Source organism: Thermobia domestica, chromosome 13 (genome assembly GCF_964235325.1).
Source record: "Thermobia domestica chromosome 13, izTheDome1.hap1.1, whole genome shotgun sequence".
NCBI lineage: Eukaryota > Metazoa > Arthropoda > Insecta > Zygentoma > Lepismatidae > Thermobia > Thermobia domestica.
Window position 1 is genome coordinate 89,214,637 of NC_137466.1, and position 23,276 is coordinate 89,237,912.

The 23,276-nt window shown below is 37.3% G+C and overlaps 1 protein-coding gene across 1 annotated transcript in view; it reads right to left on the reverse strand.

Moving 5' to 3' along the window:
• LOC145668315 (prostaglandin reductase 1-like) overlaps positions 1-15,363 on the reverse strand; it is a 70,134-nt gene extending 54,771 nt beyond the window's left edge. Inside the window, exons 1-2 of the mRNA XM_081736042.1 lie at positions 15,222-15,363; positions 3,373-3,507 (exon numbers count right to left, since the gene is read on the reverse strand). Of these exons, the coding sequence (XP_081592168.1) occupies positions 3,373-3,478 (106 nt within the window). The 5' untranslated portion in view covers positions 3,479-3,507; positions 15,222-15,363. The remainder of the gene's footprint in view (positions 1-3,372; positions 3,508-15,221) is intronic.
• Between the last annotated feature and the right edge of the window lie 7,913 nt (positions 15,364-23,276).

Below are 23,276 nucleotides of genomic sequence, written 5' to 3' on the forward strand. Positions count from 1 at the left end.
CACACTGTGAAATATAGTAACTGTATGCTTTCTTAATGTATATACTCGGTAATTAATGTTCACTTGTGAAGTATCTAGTGCACTTTTGCCCTTATTAAGCAAACTTTGGTGGGCTTTTGTCCCACTCTTAATAAAATACACTCCACGTAGTATATATAATGCAATTCTGAATGCTTGCTTGGTTTCAGAAAAGTCTGGTAAAACATGCTGATTAAACATTTTTATTGAATTCTTTTTTATTTTATTTTATTTTATTTTTTATTTTTTAGAAATTTGTTATAGTATTCTCGTATCTCCATTTGAAAGAAACGAATTTTTAACCAGTTACGTAATTAATTCTTCGAGAGAAATAAGTTATATAATGTAATTCATCTGTAACTGCAGAACAGGTAATAATAATTTTAGTAGTACAAATATAGCTGTTACCGTTGGAATTAGCTACGTTCGTAACATTATTGCCAACTAGTTACTGCATCGTCGCAATTTCGAATGGTGGTGGCGAATTTCAGAACTAAAGCAGGTGAATGAAAACGGCACAAGACCTAAACGGCACAGGACCTAAAAATCATTTCGCGGCATTAGTCCTAAATGACATAAGACCTAAACGGCACAAGACCTAAAAATCATTTCGCGGTACAAGACTTAAACGGCACAAGTTCTAAAAGGCACTAGTCCTAAAAGGCACAAGACCTAAAATTTAGGACTAGTGCCTATACTTTTAGGACTTATGCCTTTTAGGTCTTGTGACGTTTAGGACTTATGAATTTTACCCGAATATTTTAGTTTGAACTTGTGAAAGAAAACATTCGCAAATGTGTGTTATCTGTGATAAGCTTTCACATGATCTTGTTCAACAACACACTGCCTGACTGAAGGAATACCCCAATGGAATTTGTAACGTCGAATGCATGGCCTGGTTTTCATCCATTATTACGTTATAGAGGGTGGTTACCCACCAGACGTAAAACAGCATTTCATTCGCACCAATCAAACACAACAAAATGCAATTGATCTCATACTAGCCTGGGATTAGAGAAAAAAATCAAGTGCGTATATTAATTTAATTTATTATGTGGTCTATTTGTGGGGCACAATAAGAACAAAGCGGGATTGTAAGCAGTGCATTCTTCCCACTTATTAGTATATTCCGGTTCAAATCCAGAAATAGTCATCCTAGTTAAATCTGAAGTGATAGAAAATCGGAACGTGATCCAAAACTCAAATTTTGACTGTTTAAATTACTTTTGCATATAAACAAATATACACAGATAATGTACATGAAATGACAAGACACGTTTATATAATTTGCAAATTGGAAGGACTACGCCTACATAACTTGGTTAACGAGCGCCATGATAAATATTTATGTGAAAATGAATTATCACCAGTGAACAAAAGTTCTCGACGCTGCTCAAGAATAGCTGGATGAATAGCATAACCATACATCAGAACGCTATGAAAATATTTGTCTCACGAGGGAACCTATCCAAGTGTAACTCTGACTTCGAGTCGAGACTATGGCCGTTGGATACCTTGTTCCAAAAGAACATAACACGAAAAGGGATACATCCTCGATCGCAACCGTTGCGGAGATACAAGGGTGAAAAGTTAGAAATTGAGCTCCATATTATACACTACAAATTATCAAATTATCATTATCAGATTCCAGGTCAGATTTTTCGGAAACGGTCGGATAAGGAAACTCAGCGAATGCATATCAAATTAGTGTGGGAAGCACAGCACCTTTTGAATGAAAAATTTGTGTCCCAGGGGCACTCGCAGGGTCCCAGGTGGGGTCCAACTCAAAATTTGCAAATGGAACCGGGGGTCAAGTAGCATATTGTATGAAAGCTGTTGTTAAATAAAAGAAGATACAACAAATCTTAACTCTCTAAATATAACCCTGTGCAAACGGGCAACTGGTCAAAATGTCAATACAACCTACATCAGAAGATATATGGCCATGCTTCTAAATCCGTTAAGTTCCGACAATAACAAAACAGAAAAACACGTTTAAAAGTGCTAGGTATTAAAGTAAAGCAAATTGCTGCAGAGTCTTTCTCTCAAAAGCACCCTCCGATATATTTTATTTTTGCACCATTATTCTAGTTTTCTCGAACCCCACACCTCTCCAAGTTGCCTCACAGTTTCAAGGTCACTTCTTTTTGTCTTTACTATCATGTTTCTCGTTCAGCAAATTCCCCGATAGAAATTTCACAGTGCAATCTGTGAATTTGGGGTCCCGATGCGCAAAGCATATACCATTGCCTTTTCACCTTCTCACCCTCCACGACGATTGCGATTGACAATGTATTCTTTCTCTTCTAGGACACGAAATCCAATGATCATGGTTATTCTATGGTCCATTGGTCATTCGAAGTCACACTTATACTTGGATAAGGTCCGTTGTGCGACTCTGTGAGAAACTCTGCAGCAATTTGCTTTACTTTAATACCTTGCACTTTTAAACGTGTTTTCCTGTTTTGTTATTGTCGCAACTTAACGGATTTGAAAGCGTGGCCATAGATTTTCTGATGTAGGTTGTATTGACATTTTGACCAGTTGCCCGTTTGCACACGGTTATCGTAGAGAGTTGAGTTTTGTTCTATCTTCTTTTATTTAACAATAGCTTTCATACAATATGCTACTTGAACCCAGTTCCATTTGCAAATTTTGAGTTGGTCCCCACCTGGGACCCTACGAGTGCCCCTGGGACACAAATTTTTCATTCAAAAGGTGCTGTGCTTCCCACACTAATTTGATATGCATTCGCTGAGTTTCCTTATCCGACCGTTTCCGAAAAATCTGAACCGGAAGCTGACTTTGTAATGTATAGTATGGAGCTCAATTTCTAACTTTTCACCCTTGTATCTCCGCATCGGTTGCGATCGAGGATGTATCCCTTTTCGTGTTATGCTCTTTTGGGACAATATATCTAACGGTCATAGTCTCGACTCGAAGTCAGAGTTACACTTGGATAGGTTCCCTCGTCAGTAATCCACTCCAGGGATACTCTACTTTGAGACATGGGGACCTTGAGCCGAGCTCTAAGGCAAATTAAAATCATAAAGCAATGTTCACTTTGGAAAACGTACTTCTATGGAACTACATAGAAAGTTTTTACAATAATCCACAAGAAAATTCAGTTGCAGAATATTGCCCATTCCATATGGGTTAGGGGAAAATAGCGACAAATTTTTAATGACTAATAAATTAAAAATTACTATCAAATTACCAAGTTCACCGTTCATTTTTTAAATATTCCATATTACGATATTTGGGATATCGTTTTGAAAGTTCAAGTTTTAATTTTCAGTATGAGTGTCTTACATTATATCTTAGTAATACATTATAATTATATGTCAAATGTACCTTCATCTTTTAGCTGTGGCAATTCCTCTTCTCCTTGCTGAAAATTTTCAATTGTAGGCGGCCCACGGAAATGTTTCTTCAGAATAATCTTCTTAGCTTTAACCATTATCCGAAAATGATAGACTGCTCTGGTAACTGTAAAACAATCGCATTGTGTTAGAATACAGCATTGATGGAACGGGTCATGAACTTCGTGACCCGCTCAGACTCGACGAGTATGTGTGAGATCAATATTGTCATACAATCGGAGGGTATGTATGAGACTGTCTATGAAATTCTAACACACATGATTAACTTATCTCCACCTCTCATCTCTAAACTGATACTTATCTCTTGTTATGTGCGTGTGTCCGTGAAAGCATTGCACTGAAAGATGACTACAAAGTCTATCAGAATATAAACGCATGAGAATCACAGAAAAGAAGAAAACTATATATTTTTCGTATGAGGGATCGTCAACATTTAATTAAATGAAGCTGTAAAGCGTAAGATACCGCTGAGCTCAAAACAGAGTTGTGTTAGATGTTTTTGTACAGTCTATGTTAAAAATTACTGCATTATTTTTCAGTATGGAAAGACAAATAAATATTCAATTTTATTTGAATTAGTCAACACATGATATCTTGATTGGCGTAGCCAGAAACTTAGGAACGAGGGGGGCTCACATATATATGCATGGCAGCCAAGTTCCGCGAAGAAAATGGAAACTGGCCTGCACTGCCGTAAGCATATTATACAGGAACAAGAGTTTTGGATAAAATCGCTGATTTTGAGGCTTTGTAAAAACGATTCTATTAAGGGTAGAAACATGAAATTTAGAATCTAAGGAGATATCCGAGAGGTGAACTCATATGTCAAATCTCACGTTCCTACCTTCAACCATATTCGAGTATTGGACCCCTAAAATATGCAGTTTTCAGGCTCACTGACTCACTCATCAAATTGATTAGGTACTTCCAAATGACATAGAGACGTGAAACTTTGCATAAAGGTACCCTATAATGACTTGAGTATGGAAAAAGTCCAAACTTGAGGAATGTGCTACGGGAAAGTTTTCATAGGCAAAAAACTGTCCACAGCCAAGCAAGAAATCGTTTCATTCACTCATTCATCAAATTGATTAAGTACTTCCCAATGAGATAGAAACGTGAAACTTTGCATAAAGGTACCCTATAATGACTTGAGTATAGAAAAAGTCTGAAATCTGAGGAATGTGCTATGGGAATTTTTATAGGCAAAAAACTGTCCTGAGCCAGACAAGAAATCGTTTCACTCACTCACTCATCAAATTGATTAGGTACTTCCCTATGAGACAGAGACGTGAAACTTTGCATAAAGGTACCTTATAATGACTTGAGTGTGAAAAAGGACCTAATGTGAGGAATGTGCTATGGGAAATTTTTCATGGATGTAAACTGTCTTTAGAAAAGTAGAAATCGGTTCATTCATTCACCCATCACATTGATTTGCTCGTTTCCAATGAGATAATGACGTGAAACTCTGCATAAAGGTACCTTATAATGACTTGAGTGTGAAAAAAGCCCGAAATTGTGAGGAATGTGCTATGGGAATTTTTTTATGGGTGAAAAACTGTTTTTAGCCAATCGGAATCCGGTTCTTTCATTCACGTCACATTGATTAAGTACTTGTTTATGAAATATTGACGTAAAAGTCTGTATATTGGTACCTTATAATGGTTTGAGTATGAAAAAGGCCTGAAATTTAAGTAATGTGCTAAAGGAAATTTTTATGGGTGAAAACTGTCCTTAGCCAAGCAGAAATCGGTTCACTCACTGACTGACTCACTCATAGCATTGATTAGGCACTTCCCAATGAGATAGAGGGATGAATCTCTGCATAAAGGTACCTTATAATGATTTGAGTATGGAAAGTGTCCGAAATTTAAGGAAGTGATATGGAAAAAAATTATGGGTGAAAACTGTCCTTAGTCAAGCAGAAATCGGTTCACTCACTCACTCATCACATTGATTTCGTACTTCCCAATGAGATAAGACGTAAAACTCGGGATAAAAGTATCTTACAATGACCTGAGTATGGAAAAAGTCCGAAATGTGAGAAATGTGCTATGGGAAATTTTTTATAGGCGAAAAATTGTCCGTAGCCATTAGGTACTTCCCAACGGGATGAAGATGTGAATGTCTACACGAAGGTAGCTTATAATGGCTTGAATGTGGAAAATATCCGAAATTTAAGGAATGTGTGGGGGGCGCGGTGGCTCAGTGGTAGAGCGTTCACCTCTGGTGCTTGGGGTCCCGGGTTCGATCCCAGCCCCCGCTAAGTGAACTTTGTGGTGGACAAACACCGTGCTCGTGGGTTTTCTCGGGGTTCTCCCGTTTCCTCCCACTTTCTTCATTCCACCATTTCACTCATCTCTCATTATCACCGTCTCCTTTAGCCTAACCGGCATAACCGTGGGACGTAAAACTTACAGATTTCATTTCATTTTTTAAGGAATGTGCTATGGAATTTTCTGTTTCTTTATTTATATTATCTCTTGGGAAGAATTTACTCGACAGTTTTATGCAACCTGGCCCGTCAAACTGCTACGAGGATTGCCTAACTACCGATGATAATAAGAAACTACAAATCACTCACCTCAACATTGAAATCCGTGGCAGCCACACAGGAAGTGATGATTCATTACTTTTTAAAATCTTCGTTCCTTTTAAATATGTGTACGGTTTTCTAACGGTATTTAACACAAAATATCAGTAGTGTTTTTTGCTTATTATTTTTGAACCACTTCACCGATTATTGCACTGTTTTCATTGTTACTCTCACTAAACATTCACACACACGATAAACACACACTCCACACGAAACGCACTACTTCTCGCGAAACCGAGATCCTTTTTAGGAGCACGACGAACGCACTTCTACACGTTTATAACGGCTATACTCGAGTCCAGGAGGACAGATCACATTAAAATCTGTAAAATCAACCCCAACATTAGACAAAAGTTAACATAGTCGAATTTGGAGAGTACTTCCGGACCACTAGAACATACCCCCTGCTTACGTCTCTACAACTAGTTAAATGTTAAACGAAACGTTATCAGGCCAATATCATGTAGAAAGTTGGGCTACTGAACTAAGAACTGCCGTAAGAGAAATTATTTTTAAGTGGCCATGGTTATGCCGGCTAAGCTAAAGGGACGTCGATGATGAGAATGAAAGAAATAGTGGAATGAAAAAAGTGGGAGGAAACAGAACCCCGATGAAACCCACAAACGCCGCGTTTGTTCAGCACAATGCCCACTGTACGGGAGCTGGATAGGACAGGCTGAACCATTAAATTGACAAAACGTCAGAGATAATAAATACTAATAATTATTATAATAATAGTATTAAAATTTTTTAAGTTACCCTAAGATTGGGCAAAACTTACAGAAAAGTCGGATTTCGTGAAGGGAGGTCCGTATCTTCCAAAATACACTTCCGGAACTACTCAAATTTTAAACCAGAACGTTCCACTAAAGTTTAATGTAGAAAGTGTTCTACTGCACGTTTTAAGAAAAATAACTGTAATAAAAATAATTAAATATCATTGAACAGTAAGGCATTTAATAAACTAACTTTTAGGATATGCAAAGTTAATTTTAAAAGCTTTGCTAAAAATACCTACACAGAGCATAATTCGATGAGCTCCGAAATACGAAGTAACAAAATAGAGTATAAGATTCAGTCTACAAAGCAACTGTTACTTAAGGACATACACTGTTTCTAGAATCGAGATAAGACGAGAAAAGATTACGATAGTTTTCGTCTCGTCTCGATTCTCACTAACAAAGCGTGCAACTGTAATGGCTGCAACTGTGCGAATTACAACGTTATATCCGCAATAGATGAAATTGACACTGGATGTTCGGAACAGACAAATCTTCCGAGCTGACTAGAAAATGTTCCCCTCTTTGGTTATTTCAAAACAAGATTTTATTTTAATTTTATTTTTATTAGTTTGACACAAAATTCGTTTCCATTCTATAATTCAATGTGTTTTATTCAAATTTGAAATTTGAAACATGCAAGGTCTGCTACATCTATAAGGAACATCCAATTTTCCTTTTGAACATTTGTAACTTTTCATTATGGTACAATTTGGACTTTTAATTTAGAGTGTTTCTGATAGAAATTTAGCAGTAAAGTAGCACTCATTCATTTTCTCTCTCTTTTTTTCATTTCTTTTCTTTCTTTCTTTCTTTTTGTTCAATTTGCATTAATAGCCTGGAATGGAAAGTATGACCTACGCTACCTACTAGGTTTATTAGAATGTATTTCGGATCAGTACGTCTAATGACACTACCAAATTTGCAACCGAACCACGCGGAAACAAAGCATGTTTTAAATGTTTGACATTATTCCAGATGCCTCTCGGAGATCTACAGTTCTACTGGAAGTTGAGTATTTTATTTGACCACCAAGTTTCTTATTCATTTAGAGAGTTACTTAATGAATGTTTCAAGCATCCTTAATATTTATATTCATATTATTATTGTTTTATTATTATTATTATTATTATTATTATTATTATTATTATTATTATTATTATTATTATTATTATTATTATTATTATTATTATTATTATTACTATTGCATCATTTATCGGATTTAGCCCTGTGCGATATGTCGCTATATCGATATCGCCGATAGTGATATTGATATATATCAACATTCGATATTGCAAACATATCGACATCGATATAGTAACATCCTAAATTTTAAGACTTGCGATGGATGAAGAAATAAAACTTAATATTTACTATAATGTCTTCTAATGACAATTTCTTTATGACTACAAATTGCAATGTAAATAAATTCACTTGCAAATTTGCAATACTGTACTTCTTAGCCGCCAGAACTTTTCTGTTTCCGAAAGAAGATAAACAAAAAAAAGGACCTGTCAAAAGTAAGTGTTTCGAACTTTGACCTATAATTTATGTTAAGAATTTTTTTGTTTCTCTCTCGAAGATTTCCATCCCTTTTGGCCTTTAGAACAGCTCATTGATGAAAACTGTACACAAGACCACTATATGCACACACGCTCTTAAGCAATGTCAGAAATTTTGAAAAGGAAACGAGTTTTTAATAATAATAATAATAATAATAATAATAATAATAATAATAATAATAATAATAATAATAATAATAATAATAATAATAATAATATATTATATATTATATAACTTATAGAATATAATCTTAATTATATGTAGATTTGTATTCCATCCATTACGCAAAAAGATGTAATTGAAACCATTAGTAAAATCAAGGGGAGTACTACATCTGGGCCTGATAACATTCCATATTATGTCATTAAAGGCTGCAGTAATGAAGTAGCGTCAAATTTAGCGAACATATATAACGCATCATTAAAGACTGGAATATTTCCTTCAAAATGGAAGCAATCATATGTAGTGCCAATATACAAACATGGTTATCAAAATGACGTTAAAAATTAGGCCTATAAGTTTAGTAAGTGTTTGCTCTAAGTTTTTTGAAATAATTGTGCGGAAACATTTATATTTCAATGTAAATACAATACAATTATTTTATTGAAAGAAACTTATAGCAATGTTAGTAAATAATTTACTAATGTTTATGAGTCAAAGTACAGCCATATTAGCTCAATTGTTGGAATGGATGGCCAGATTTTGTTCGAAATGCCACGTTAAAATTGATTGTAGACATAGTCTTTGTTACAACACGGTGTTTTGTGCAACTCTTCAGTTATTTCGCAAAATAACTCAGAACTCACCACGGGGAGATGGTTGCACATGGTTGAAGATGGAGTTGCGCTCACGCACCCACCCGGTAGGCCTATATTGACCTTTGACCTTAGGTCACGTAGTTCTTCTTGGTCGTCTCGAAGCGGGGCATTCTTGTTTCATTCATTTTGGACTTCATTTTGGCTCTAACGTAGATATCGTTTGCGTGCTGTCAGCACTTTTTCAACACAGTCTCGGACACTAGTTACACTGTGCCTTCCACAGCTTGACTATGGCAAGGGAATGTTGTTGTTAAGACTTGTTGAAGTTCTGGTGTTTTCTTCAAGCGGCTGATCCGTTATGTTTTGTGTGATTGGTGGCCCTGTTAAACGTTTAGGCCAATTAATTATGTCAGCAATTTTCGGCTGTAAAGTTTAATTTCGTAACAGTGAAGCCACGTGGGCGGCTTCATCTCAGATTCTTCTGACTGCGGCACTTATTTTATCCTTCTTTAACCTAACGTTCGAATATCCGGATTTTCATCTGCTGTCATCGCTATCAGCAGGTTTTCATGATGAGCGTAATATTCGTTGTTTGTAGAACGGAATGAACTATGCGTTGTAGATTTTCTGGCAGAAAATGTGATAGTTTAACTATGCTTAAACAGATGCATGGCGCCCATTTCGCACGAATGATTTCGCCGTATTGAAAATCAAACTGGAGCGTATACTTTAACAATGTACTGGCACAGTACACGCAACATTGAGCTAGGTTTATCAGTACTGACGTAGTGGCGAAGCATCCTGCAGGCCAATGTAAGTCATCGTGAATGTGATAATGGTCCTGATTTTCTGTTGGATAAATCGGTAGTGCACGTTCCTGTTGCAGAGATAATTCAAAGAGATAATTCTGGTCGCTGCTTAAACGATAGTTTTTTTTATTTCAGACACCCATGTAAAGGAGACGATCGGTGAACGTTCCCAATCTTTTAATTTCTTTCCAATGGGGCTGGAGAATGCGTTGGGTCCTGTCGTCACACCATTCAATTCGGTAATCAGGTATCGCAATGGCAACTCGTTGGTATGAAGAAAGCAAATGAGATGCTGCCGTTTCTTTCTTAGGGATCTTTCTATCTGACTTATTACACCGTGATCCCATCCAGTGTCCGTGGCTTTACCGTCGCTATCGACCGCTTCAAGACCTGACACGTCGTACTGATTCTTCTCTAAAATCTCCAATATAGAGTCGACCAGTGCCTGACTTATGTATGGCATGACCCAAGTATTCTGAACCGGGCTACGAAAGCACTGTGATGTGCTTTTCTGTAACTTCTCGTTGACGTATTTTGCCTATAATTTTTTTCTTGGACAAAAGTTGCATATTTTTTACGTCGAAGTAGATACTTGTAATCGCCAGGTCTAGGTGAGCTTTTACTTTCTGGATCTCCTCACCCAGTTTATCTTTCTCTCTTCGTACCTCATATCTGTTAACAACGAGATTTTGTCTTCTGGCGTTATGAGTCCCACGTCCTGAAATGCGGCAGATGTGATCAAAGCAACCTGTCTGTCTGAAGATCCAGTTCTAAACGCTGCCTCCGCGCTATTTTGAAGACAGGTTATGTTTCCTTCTTGATCGCGCTTCGAAGAAAGATCCCGTCGTGCTTCCCGATTCAACAGCTTCGCTGGATTCTCCTGACGACGCCAGTATCTTCGACCTGTGCTTACCCCACTAGTTGAAGGACCTGCTTCAATACTTCCAGGCTCTTTCTTGGTTCACTGCCCTTCAATCTGTTCAACTTAATGGAAATCGCCTTTGACAGAGATTTGCTTGTTCGGATGTCAATGTTACCCATATTCATTTTCTGTAATGTTCTCTGGTCCACAAGAAATTTGAATTCCCGTTTTGGAAGTTGCGTATCCTCTTACAGCTGCAATCTTCTGCGGTTTTACATTTGCAAGACGCAATATCAAAAAGAGACTTTTCAGCGTGTGCAACAAGAGCTGCACGAAGTAAGGCTTCTTGTCCTTGTCGATTGAAAAGTCTTTCCTTGGTGCGACACATTATAAGAGCATGTTTAAAAAAAAAAACTCTCTTTTCTGAAAGCACTGGAAATGCTTCCTTTACGCCATATATGAACAACTCTTTGTCCAACTAGTTTACAAATGTCAGTCACTTGTAGTTTAGTTATACTTTCGTCACCACTTAGAAAACAATGATAATGTCGCATATCGTCGGCGTACATGGGTAACTGTACTTCACTCATTTCATGTAGAGCGCCAAATAAACCTCTTTTCACTTTTTTCCCATGTTGCTCTGCTATGAGACTTTTTTTTCCTCTTGTTTTCCATTGCTTCCGAATCTTGAAACCAAAGTATGCAAAATGTCACTCAAGTGTATCGTACTAAGAAGACTGTAACGTTATGTACAACACACACTCGTACAGACTGTCTGTCTTAACAGAATCAGTAGCGAACTAAAACCGTTAAAGCTTAAGCTGCAATAAACTGGCCTGTTGAGTTGGTTGCCCGAAGTACAAAATATTTAATTTATAGCACTATCGAACTCGGAGCGAAAATATTCTAAAAACATCAGCGTAGGTTCTGGAGCCAACGAAGCGTGAGGGACGAGCGCGAATTTTCTGGACGGCGTGGGACGTTGCGACGACGCTCCATGGGCGTGCCCAAAGCGAGCAACCACGAAGTTGTGTAGACTGCCGCTAGATGGCGTTTGCTTTACCCTTGATAACTCGGCAACGGTTGGGCCGATTTTGGCGCAGTTTTCGCTAATTTACAGAAAATACCATTCCCTTCACATTGCCAAAACTGCAATTGAATTGATGTATTTTCTCGGAACTTTTGGCAAAATAATTTTAGCAGAAGGAACGAACTTTTGTCACTGACTGTACATAAAAAGCCAAGAGTTGCACAAAACAAATCGCGCTGTAACAAGGACTATGCCTATAATCATTTTTAACGTGGAATTTCGAACAAAATCTGGCCATTCAATCCAACAACTGAGCTAATATGAGTGTACTTTGACTTATTTACTGTCATTGCTACAAGTTTGTTTTAATAAAATAATTGCATTATAACCATCAGGCAACCTTCATCAAATTTCCAACAAAAGTGCAAAACGTTCCACCCTAATATACAGACTGTTCCATCCTATATATATATATATATATATATATATATATATATATATATATATATATATATATATATATATATATATATATATAAGTTGCGTGGTTTTTGCCCGAAGTGGAGTTTTCCTGTTGCGGGTTTTGCCGGAATGATTTTCTACTCGTAGTTATTTCCCGAAATCACGAGCTCGAATCTAAAGTTGAACTCTGTGGATCTATATGAATCGAAAACCAAATGAGTAACTGAAATTAGTGATTTTGTGTCAAATCGCTCCGCTGTCAAGTTGCTCTTTGATTAATTCCATAATCCTTAATTACAAATATCTCAATGTGTTACTAACAAAGAAAAAGGATATTTTAAATCTATGTAACTATTGGCAATTAATTATTGGAAAACTGTTAAGAAAACAAAGAAAAAGGAATAGGATATTGAATGTATATTGCCGCTTTTTCTTCTTTTACTTGTGGAAATTTATTTTATTTCGTGACAAAATGATCTTCATGTATCGTTTCATCTTCTCACCTATAGTAGGTAAATAATTGCATCTTTTTACCTATAGCAGTATGGCTTGGACGATGAAGAGTGAGTCACTTTTATTCTTTTATAGATAGATAATGCTGTAAACTACTCCTGATATGTTTTAGAAAAGTTACTGAATATCTGACATAAACGTAAGGTAATATACACTTCAAGTACATATTTAGAAAATATATTATTATAATTTCATATTTTGTCATATTTTGGACTTTTGATTTTCATATTTTTTTCTTCATACTTTGCCTCTCTGTACTCATTAGTTAACGTCATCCTCCAGTACACGGACTATAATTCCGTGAGTGTACAAGTGAATTTTCCTTACGAACGAATAAAACATCTTTCGCCCAGAATTTTCTAAGTTCAGAATTGAGTGCAACTTGCCAGTCTAAAGTATGACTTTCTCTGAAAGTAGACTCTCATCGTTTCGTTGACAGACATTAGTGTTTGTTCTGTGTAATCTTAAAATTATTTTTGTGGGAGCTCACGTGATTCGGATCCCACACTTATTTTACCCTCACATAGGTTTTTTAGTTTATTTTCGTGAGTAGAACACCTCATTAATGTTATAATAGGAATCTGGGAGTACTCTGTATATAGTGTTGCAGACGAGTCGAGACGAGACAAGACAGAACTTTTGCAATAGAAACATATATAGTTTTCGAGATGACACAGCCCGAAATCTCTTCTCCTGGCCAACACTACATATATATAAAGGTAACCAAGAAAGTTCTGTTGCTTTTTCACCCATCACCTTCGAACATCGAAATCACCTAAGACGTACCTGGAAGATAAAAAATAGTCCCCATCAGCATCGACCACTTTCTGTCAACGTTCTGGAAGGCCGTGGATTCCATCGCGGTAGAACTTGGTGGGCCGTAGAGCGAAGAAGGTATCAAGTGCATTTTGCACCTCTAATTACTAGGGATTTGAACTGGCGTCCCCTAAGGTGATTGTCCAAGGAATAGAACAGGTGATAATCGGACAGTGCAATGTCCGGGGACTATGGTAGATGCAATAGTGTTTGCCATCTAAGGCATAGAATGATATCCCGGGTCATCCTAGCCACGTGAGGCTTAGCCTTCTCCTGTAACTGGAGGACCCCTTTGTGATTCAGAAGTTCTGGCTCCAGAGTTTCAAGGTTTTTCTTGGACACGGCTTAACTGCTGGCAGTACACAGTTGCATTGATGCTCTAACCGGCTGGTGGCAGTTCCTGATGAAGCATGCCACGAGCAGTCCACCAAACGCACAGGAGGACCTTCTTCTGGTGCAGTGCTGGTTTCGGCTCTTTAGGAACCGGTTCATGGGATGCTAGCCAATGATGACGGTGCCGTGGAGCTTCGTACAGGACCCACTTCTCATCACATGTCAACATACTGTCCAGAAATAGCCCCCTCCTCAGACGAGACAGCAAAGAAACACAGGTGTCTACTCGCGTTGCCTTCTGGCCCGGAGTCATATATTGTGGGACCCATCGACTCAACTTGTAGTACTTTCCAAGTTTATGCCGAATGGTTTGTCGACTCACACTAATTGTAGTCCCAGTTTCTCACATGTCTGGTCACTGTTCACCTCAATTGATGCCTGAAGGTCTCTATTTCCTGCATGTGTTGGTCTTCCGGCACGTGGTGCGTTTTCGAGTGTTTCGTCACCGTCATTAAACTTGTTAAACCATTGCTACACTTTCCGCGTAGTCAGAACACCCTCACCAAAGACCTGGCATATTTCCACCCCGCTGCAGCGGCGTTTGGCCCCAATTGAACTCGTTCAGTATACACGCCCTTATGACGCTCTGTGGAGGTCTCATGTTCACTCTGTCCTTATGCATGTTCACGGTGTAACTGAACTGCCACAACCAGGTATTATGTTGGATATACCCACACCAACAACTGACCTTCACCTTATCTCCATTCACATTCAACTCACGGTGTGAGGGCCAATTGAACACAGACCTCCACAAAAAGCGACAGAACTTTCTTGGTTACCTTATAATTTACAATGTTGAACCAAACTTTAACTTATAACTCTCTTTTCTCTATCTTTTATTGTCAGTAAGGAATAACCAAAGCTGCTTCAAACCAATAGAGAGATTGCTGACTTAAAGAAAATTTAAGAAAATATCATATACTGTATATACTAAAAGGAATGAATAAATAATGACGTATACTTTTTAATAGGTATTTAACAACAACAAATCCTAGCATCTTGTTTCCATTATATTTGGATTATATAATACGGAATAGAGCAGAAGAAAGTTTGTTTTCCACATTTTTATGTCTTTTCCGAGCACAAGAGGCAACGATACCAGCATGTCTGGTAAAATTTACTGTACGTGGGAAACAACAAAACAACAAACAATTAAAATACCAACTATTAAAAATGATTGAGGTTTTGTTCAGCGAACGAAGTAACAAAACTTCCATATATCGAAGAAACACTTACCATATGATATTGCTTCTCCAACTGTTTAATACAGTCTCCCGGAACTTCTGAAATGGTGCACTGAAGTCTTCTCTTCGTCGGAAAGATATCTTATCGTCTTGAGTCTCCAAACAACAGATAAGCTGTAGGTCTCTCTTCTTTCACATTTTACTACTAATAGTAAGTACGAATGTTTATAAAAATATGTGAAAAATGCTTATTTTATCATTCAATGTAAATAAAGATTATGTAATCATATTTGAATTTTGTAATCATATTTGAATAATTTTATAAACCATTGGGAGGTACTAAACGACACTCGGAAATAATGAAGGTAAAATTCTCTTCACTTGTAGATATGTAAATAGAGTGTTTCAAAAACTGAGTTTTTGCACTTTTGGAACATTATAGCTCTAAAAGCGTTGTTTCTTCATATATTTAGATTTTTCTTTATCAATCATCTCATGGAATTTGGTGGCAGTATTTTTCCGCAACCTTATTCGCAGGGTGTACAGTAAAATGTGACAAACTTATTCAAGACAGAGGCTGACTGGGCCACCCGGATACCCGGAAATTTCCTAATGGGCCCTGTCCTCTGCAAAATCACTTAAGATATTGCTCGATAGTTATAACTAATTCAAAACTCTGTTCTCGTTCATAATAACCAGTGGAGTAACTAACGGGAACGCAGTGCTAGCGAAGAGGGTCACAGGGAAAGGAGGTCCCTGCCCAATCCGTAGCCTTATTTGTTGAAAAATCAATAAGACAATAAAAACTTCTCAAAAATACACGTAAGTTATTAACTCGAAAATGCAATCTCGTCCATAATTTATGTATTCAATGTGATGCGCAATCGATAACATATAAAGCGCATGGAGCTGATTCTCCTATGGTAAGAAAAACCGTGTTAGACATAGAGTTGTTGGACGCGAGTGGTGGCGAAAAATAATGGTCCCCTGAGCACAGCGGTGATGTCAGAAAACGGGCCCAAAGCCCCAGAAATCGGGCCCCGAAGCTTCGATTTTGGGTCCCTTTTATTCACCAATGAAATGTGTATTTTTTGGACGTGGGAGGTGGCAATACAAAAATAGTGGTCTCCTGAGCACAGTGGTGATTTCACAAATCGAGTCCGAAGCCTGATGTCCCAAGATATCGTGCCCCGAAAGTATAGGGACGGGTCCCTTCTATTCACTAATGAAGCATGGAGTTTCCGCACGTGGGTGGTTGCATTGGAAAGGGTCGGTTTCTCCTGAGCACACCGGTGATGTCGTAAACTGGCCCGGGCCCGAAGTCCAAGAAATCGGACCACAAAAGATTTGCATGCCATATTCTTCATGCTTTTTGCTCAGAAAAGTAAGATTCCTTATTATCCTGCCTGAATGATGTTCAACCGAATATTACAAGATAATGCTGAGATGCTGCATGTCAATACGGGACAATCGAATAGAAGGACCCTGAGCCCAAACATGTGGGGCCAGAATTCTTGGGTTTCGGGCCACGGAACCGATTTCTAAGATCACCTCTGTGCTCAGGGGACCCGGTTCTTTCCAACGCAACAACTCGTGTTTCCGACTCCATGCCTAGCACGGTTGCCTTACTATAGGAGGATTTTCATGGAATATTCTCCATGTTCTTATCGAAGAGTAACAAAGACATTACAAAGCTGTGGAAATTAACGGGGCATTAGATTGGGACAATTTCTTTTTAGCATATACAGGATGTTTCAAAACCACGCCGACAACGTTTGGAAGGTGATTCCTGACACCAAGATAAGACAAAAAGTATAGACTAGCCCAGGTGCACAAATACTTCCTTTCTGAGTTATAGGCTGCCAAAAACATGAAAAAAAACGAACTTTCAAGCTCCATAGCTCCAAAATTATGGTACCTACCGTAGTTGGGTTGACTTCACTTAGGAACTGGCATGTGCCCTATCCAAATATCCAAGTTTCATAATCCTACGGTACTTCCGCAACAATTTTTAAAGAAGTAGTTGGTAAATACTTCAAATTATATGCCCGTAGCCAAACTCCCTCTATAAAAATTATTGCGTGAGTACATTAGGATTCTCTAACATGATTTTTGGATAATTCATATATTAGTTCCTAAGTGAAATCTTGACCCGACTACCGTAGGTCCAATAGTTTTGAAGCTGTGGACCTTTAAAGTTCATTTTTTCATGTTTTCGGCAGCCTGTAACTGCGAACGGAAGCATTTGTGCACCCAGGTTGGTCTATACTTTTTGTCTTATCTTGGTGTCAGTAATCACCTCCCAAACGTCGGTGTTATTTTAAAACACCCTGTATATACAGTACAGGGGAAATAATGAAACCTAATGGAAACGCATCACTCCTTTCTTGTGAATCTTTATTTTTTAACTGTACTTGTTTTCAAAACTCGGGCAGAAGCAGGTCTCCATTGCAGATGCAATCATAGCTTTTCAAAATGTTCTCTTTACAGTGTTGCATTTATCTAGCATTCAGTTGCGAAACTACTACGTTTGTTCGCGGTTATATAGACTTTAACCCTTTGGGGATCCTATGGTACAATTTGTACCATATGCACTTTTCATGGTACATTGCGTTATTTCTCTTCTATTTGAGCTTTTTCGTCCGGTTTTTTTTTTTGTTTTCCAAGTCCAGAGGCCTTGTAGAAGACATTACGTATGGTTTCAGACCGTCCTGCGTCCAGACATAGTAGGTGATGACGTCATAAGTCAAAAATTTATTTTCTCATTTTCTAAGCCTATGTTCAATATTTTTTGGCGGGCTTATTTTTCTACGTAGAAGATTGAAATTTTGCACAAACATTCAGTCTACCGAGTAGTATTTACCAGATTTTTTGTTCCGATATCAGTGCCAAAACAGGGGGGGAACCAGAGGGGAAAATGGGTAAAAATAGGGATTTTTTGCCCCCAAAATCCCGTTTCTCGTCATTTTCCCGCCTCACATACAAGATAGGACTACGTGAGTCATACCGTCTGAAAGACCGTTCTATTCTGAAGAGAATGACGGTCGAATTATTATTCTAGGGTAATTAGGGACGTCTCAGGGATTTTTTGAAAAATTTACTTCTATATAGGGAAATATGGGGCATTGTCGGTATATATATTTTTTGGCGGGCTTATTTTTGAACGTAGAAGATTGAAATTTTGCACAAACATTCAGTCCACCGAGTGCTATTTACCAGATTTTTTGTTCCGATGTCAGTGCTAAAACAGGGGGGGAACCAGAGGGGCAAAGGGGTAAAAATAGGGATTTTTACCCCAAAAATCCCGTTTTTCGTCATTTTCCCGCCTCACATACATGATAGGACCACGTGATTCATACCGTCTGAAAGGCAGTTCCATTCTGAAGAGAACGACGGTCGAATTATTATTCTAGGGTAATTAGGGATGTCTCAGGAATTTTTTTCCCTGAGATCATAGTGTTTTATGGTACTTTGGGGCACTGTGGGAATTTTTGATAAAAATTCTCCCGCCCTTACTATTCAAGATAGAAACTTGAAATTTGGCCCACACATTCAGTATACTAAGTACTATTTCTCAGATTTTTTTTAGATGGCTACGATCACACAGGGGGGGTCCAGGGGGGGCCAAAGTTCGAGAAAAAATTTTTCCCTCCGAAATTTTCACTTTGACATTTTTTCCTCGCTTCTGGTATATGGTATGAGCACGCAAGTGGTATCATTTGAAAGCCAGCTCTATTCTAAAGAGGATGAGGTATGAACCATGATCCTAGGATAAATAGTGACGATACAGTAGCTGCTTGACTGAAAGTCTAAAAAATAGCCCAAAAAGCCAGGATCCCCAAAGGGTTAAGCATGCTTATCAAGGAATTGACGAACACGTTGGCTGTGTATGCCTACTTTGCTGTTAATGTAAAGTGTGACGTTGAGAACATGATGAGAGAAAATGCTATTCAAAATCAACAGTTGAAAGTGAAAAACAATAGAGATGTGCTTGTGCGTGCCACTGAGGCAACCAAGTAGATAGGAATGCAGTGCATGTCATACAGAAGTCACAAATCTGACAGTATGTATGATTTTAATAATGTTTCAAAAAACCATTAAAAACTTTTTAGAACTGATCAGACTGATAAGTAAATTTGATTCATGTTTGGCACAATATCTAGAAAAGGTAATTCATGTTAGTAGACAGAGGAAAGAAAAGATGGAGAAAGAAAAGATGGACACTACTGGCAGGGGGAATTTTGTCACCATGCTGTCTAAAACTGTGAATAATATCATTGATGTTTTACAAAGATTAATGCAGAAGGAAATAGTAAAAAAGATTGGAGATAAGTGATTGAGTGTGGAAATTGTACTCAGGACTGCTCTGTAATGGAACAAACTGCTATTGTCTTGCGGTATGTTGTGAATGATAACGTTTTGAAAGACTGCAGTTAAACCCATAGATGACGAGAGTGGTGTAGGCCTTCATACCTTTGTAAAAAGTTGTTTTCAGGAATTATGGTTGATAACGACACAAGTAGTAGGTGAGTCATTTCATGATGCTTCCAATATGAGAAGTGAGTTTTCAGGGTTACAGAGCTATATTTGAAATGAATCGCCGCAGAGCGTATACATTTAGTGTTATTCTCACATTCTGCATTTGTGCATTACTAATGAATATAAGAGTGTTGCAGAAGTTAAAACATTTTGCAGAAATCTGATAGAGGTTCATTTCCCTTATACTTTGATGTTCACTTTTTAAAATTTGTTTGGTGTACATAGGATCATTCCTTATATTTGGGGATTATCAAAAAACAAAATTTGGTAAACGTTTTCTAGAACCCTTTGAAAATATTGGTGTCCCTCTTATGGCCAAATATTCAAAATTCGAAGGTTATTGACCTATTTTATCTTCTTTGATACGGCTTTATCATTGAATGAGTACAGACAGGACTTATTACTTTTTTCATAAGACACAGGTGTATTTGTGCACCAATCTTAAATTTTGGCAGGGGCACATTTCTTATTGTCAAATCAATAATTGATAATTGTTCTTAAATTGGGTGGTATCCCATTTTTGGGTAAATCATTGTCAAATATTAGTATGATCACGTGGTCACTTATCGACTTATGGTCACTTATGGGATTATGGGTCCAGGACATTGGTACATTGAAACTTTGTAGGATAATTTGAGAATATTGTCAAAATGAAATTAGTTCATTGGTTTTGATTATTCCGCCTATGGGCCAAAATATAAACAAAAGCAGCATGTTGTACCACGTGATTGACCTTGATGAGGTAGTGTACAGGGATTTATTACCTTTTCAAAATTTGTGGATAACACTTATAGACAACAGTTGGCTCTTCTTATTTCCTTCTAGGTTATTGACCTCATTGAACATATAATTATATGGTTCATTCTAAGACTTAAGTATATCGAGAGGTACGTAGGACCATTTTTAAAATTTGGGAATTGTGATAAACAAAATTTTAGTATGATGCGCGAAGTTTGAATGTTCCACACCTGATTAATATGAAATAATACTTTGAACTTTAGTCACAGCTCATAGTCTAAGATCATTGGTGGTGGTTGATTTTTACCTTGAGCTTTAGAAATCTGATAGGTAAACTTATTGAATCTTATGACTCATAGTCTAAAGGCAATATGATATCTGATATGCTTCAGCACTTTGAAATTTAGTCAGAAGGTGATGTAATCTGATCACTGCCAAAGTTATTGTTAATGCAATTTGATTGGTTGATCACTGTCTTTCGTGCAATCTGATTGGTTGGTGATTTTCAAATCTCTGCTGCATTCAGTTTTAAGTCTTGTTTAACATTTATCGATTACTCTTTAAAAATCTTGGTTCGAACATTTTCGTTCATTTTGCACTCATTGATAAATATGATCAAAAACAGTTTATCTGTTAATCGAATAGTTAAAAACCGGATCAAGTTTGACGGTTAACTGTGAAATGTGAAATTATTTTAGTTGAAAATTTTTTGAATGTTTTGTTTTGTTTCAAATTTTTTGTTGGTTCAAAATTTGGTTTGAAAATTCTTGTAAATTTTTTGTTTCAAAATTTTTGAAACTTTTTTCGTTTCAAAATTTTTTGAATTTTTTTCGTTTCAAACTTTTGTTTGAAATTTTTGTTTGAATTTTTTTTGTTTCAAAATTTTTGTTTGAATTGTTTTTAAGTATGTGCACTCGTTGGTAAAGAACCGTTTCGTAGCTGTTTAGAACAAAAACATCTGGCAACACTGTTTACCATGATGCAATAGTACACGTCAGAATATGGGGTTGTACTTGAAGTGAAAAATACAAATCATTGAAATGGATCATTTTATTTCACTGTACTGGTTAATCAGATACATCCATACCATTAAAAGATCTGGATATTGTTGATACAATGTAGTTTGAACTTCTTGCACTAGTTTTTTAGCGTATAATTTTAATTCCAATTGAAGTCTTTTAAGGTCCATTGCAATGTCAATTGGTGGAAACTCAATGTCCATTTGATCACAAATAAACTGTTTATCAATACAGGTATGCACCCACGAACGATGCTGACAACCATCACACCATTTATACATATGTGGCACAATATGCATGACACATTTTTCAAAATAGTACTTTTTCAGGAATATACTTGTTTTGTTGGACACTTCCACTGCATGTTTTACACACTGGAATACATTAATGAATTTGTTCCATTCCGTTTGCGTTAGATACACCATATTGCGAGGGACATGCAATGTACTCTTTTTACGTAACAGCACCATCTTCTTTTCGAGGACTGTACGCAACACCACTTCATGATTTCAGCCTAATGATTTGACTATGGTCACCTTTAGCTCATAATGAAAATAATCATTCATTGGTCGATTCGTGTACATAATATCCGCCATTCTTCAAAGTTCAGTTGTGCACCAAATTCTTCTGCTTTGCCCAATCGAATCACAGATTCAAATGTTGTAGCACAGATACCAACCATTACATGTTTTGTTTTAAATATATTTATCGGATAATAGCTTGCGAAGAGGAATTCTTTATCGTTAGAAGTACACAACTTTCCTCTTAAAACGCACTTGTTCGAATGATTTCAGGGGCTGACAGGGAATTTGCTGACGTTTGCAATGATGATTTCATCACTATTGCTGACGTCATTGAAAAGGAATGTGCTGACGTGTGAATTCATGATTTCATCACAATTGCTGACCAAACAAAATTCATAGATCCAAATTCCAGTAGCAGTGGCCGCTACCAAATTCCAGTAGTAGTGGCCCCGTTATATCTAATCGAGTCAGCAAAAATTTTTGTGGCGTCACAGGTTAAAGGTCAATGCCCTAGGCCCGGGATCAATGACCTAGGGGTACTTAGGACCACCCCCTCTAGATTTTGGCAGGGGTACCTTGGCCCACCCCCTAAATTTTGGCAGGGGTACCTAGAACCGCCCCATTAAATTTTAGAAATTGCCAAATCTAAAAATTTGGTATGGTAGCATAGGATCATAGTATGTATCACTATTAATTTAGATGGTCCACCTCGTTCCCTTTCATGGGTAAAAAATTGCCAAAATGTCAAATTTCGGGGGGTTTTGACCTAATTTATTCCCTTTGGTGAGGTCTAACTACCTTATATAGTTATATGAGCGTATACAGGGATCCAATCCCTTTCATAAGACATCGGTATATTAATGCACCTCTTTAAAATTTCACGAGGGGTACTTTCGTCCATCCCTTAAATTTTGAAAATTGCCAAATTTAAACTTTTGGTATCATAGTTTAAGACTAATATATATCACTATAAATTTGGGTGGTTCACCTCGTTTCCTTTTAGGGGTAAAAAATGGCAAATCACAAATCTTGAGTCGAAGTCACAAATTTGAATTCAGTACACAACCGGATTCACCTTTCTAATGACGTCAAGAATAGCTCTATGAAATCATCAATACAAACGTAAGCAAATTCCGTGTCAGCCCCTGAAATCATTCGAACAAGTGAGTTACAGCAGGAAAGATGTGTACTTCTAATGATAAAGAATTTCTCTTCGCAAGCTATTATCCGATAAATATATTTAAAACAAAACATGTCATAGTTGGTATCTGTGCTACAACGTTTGAA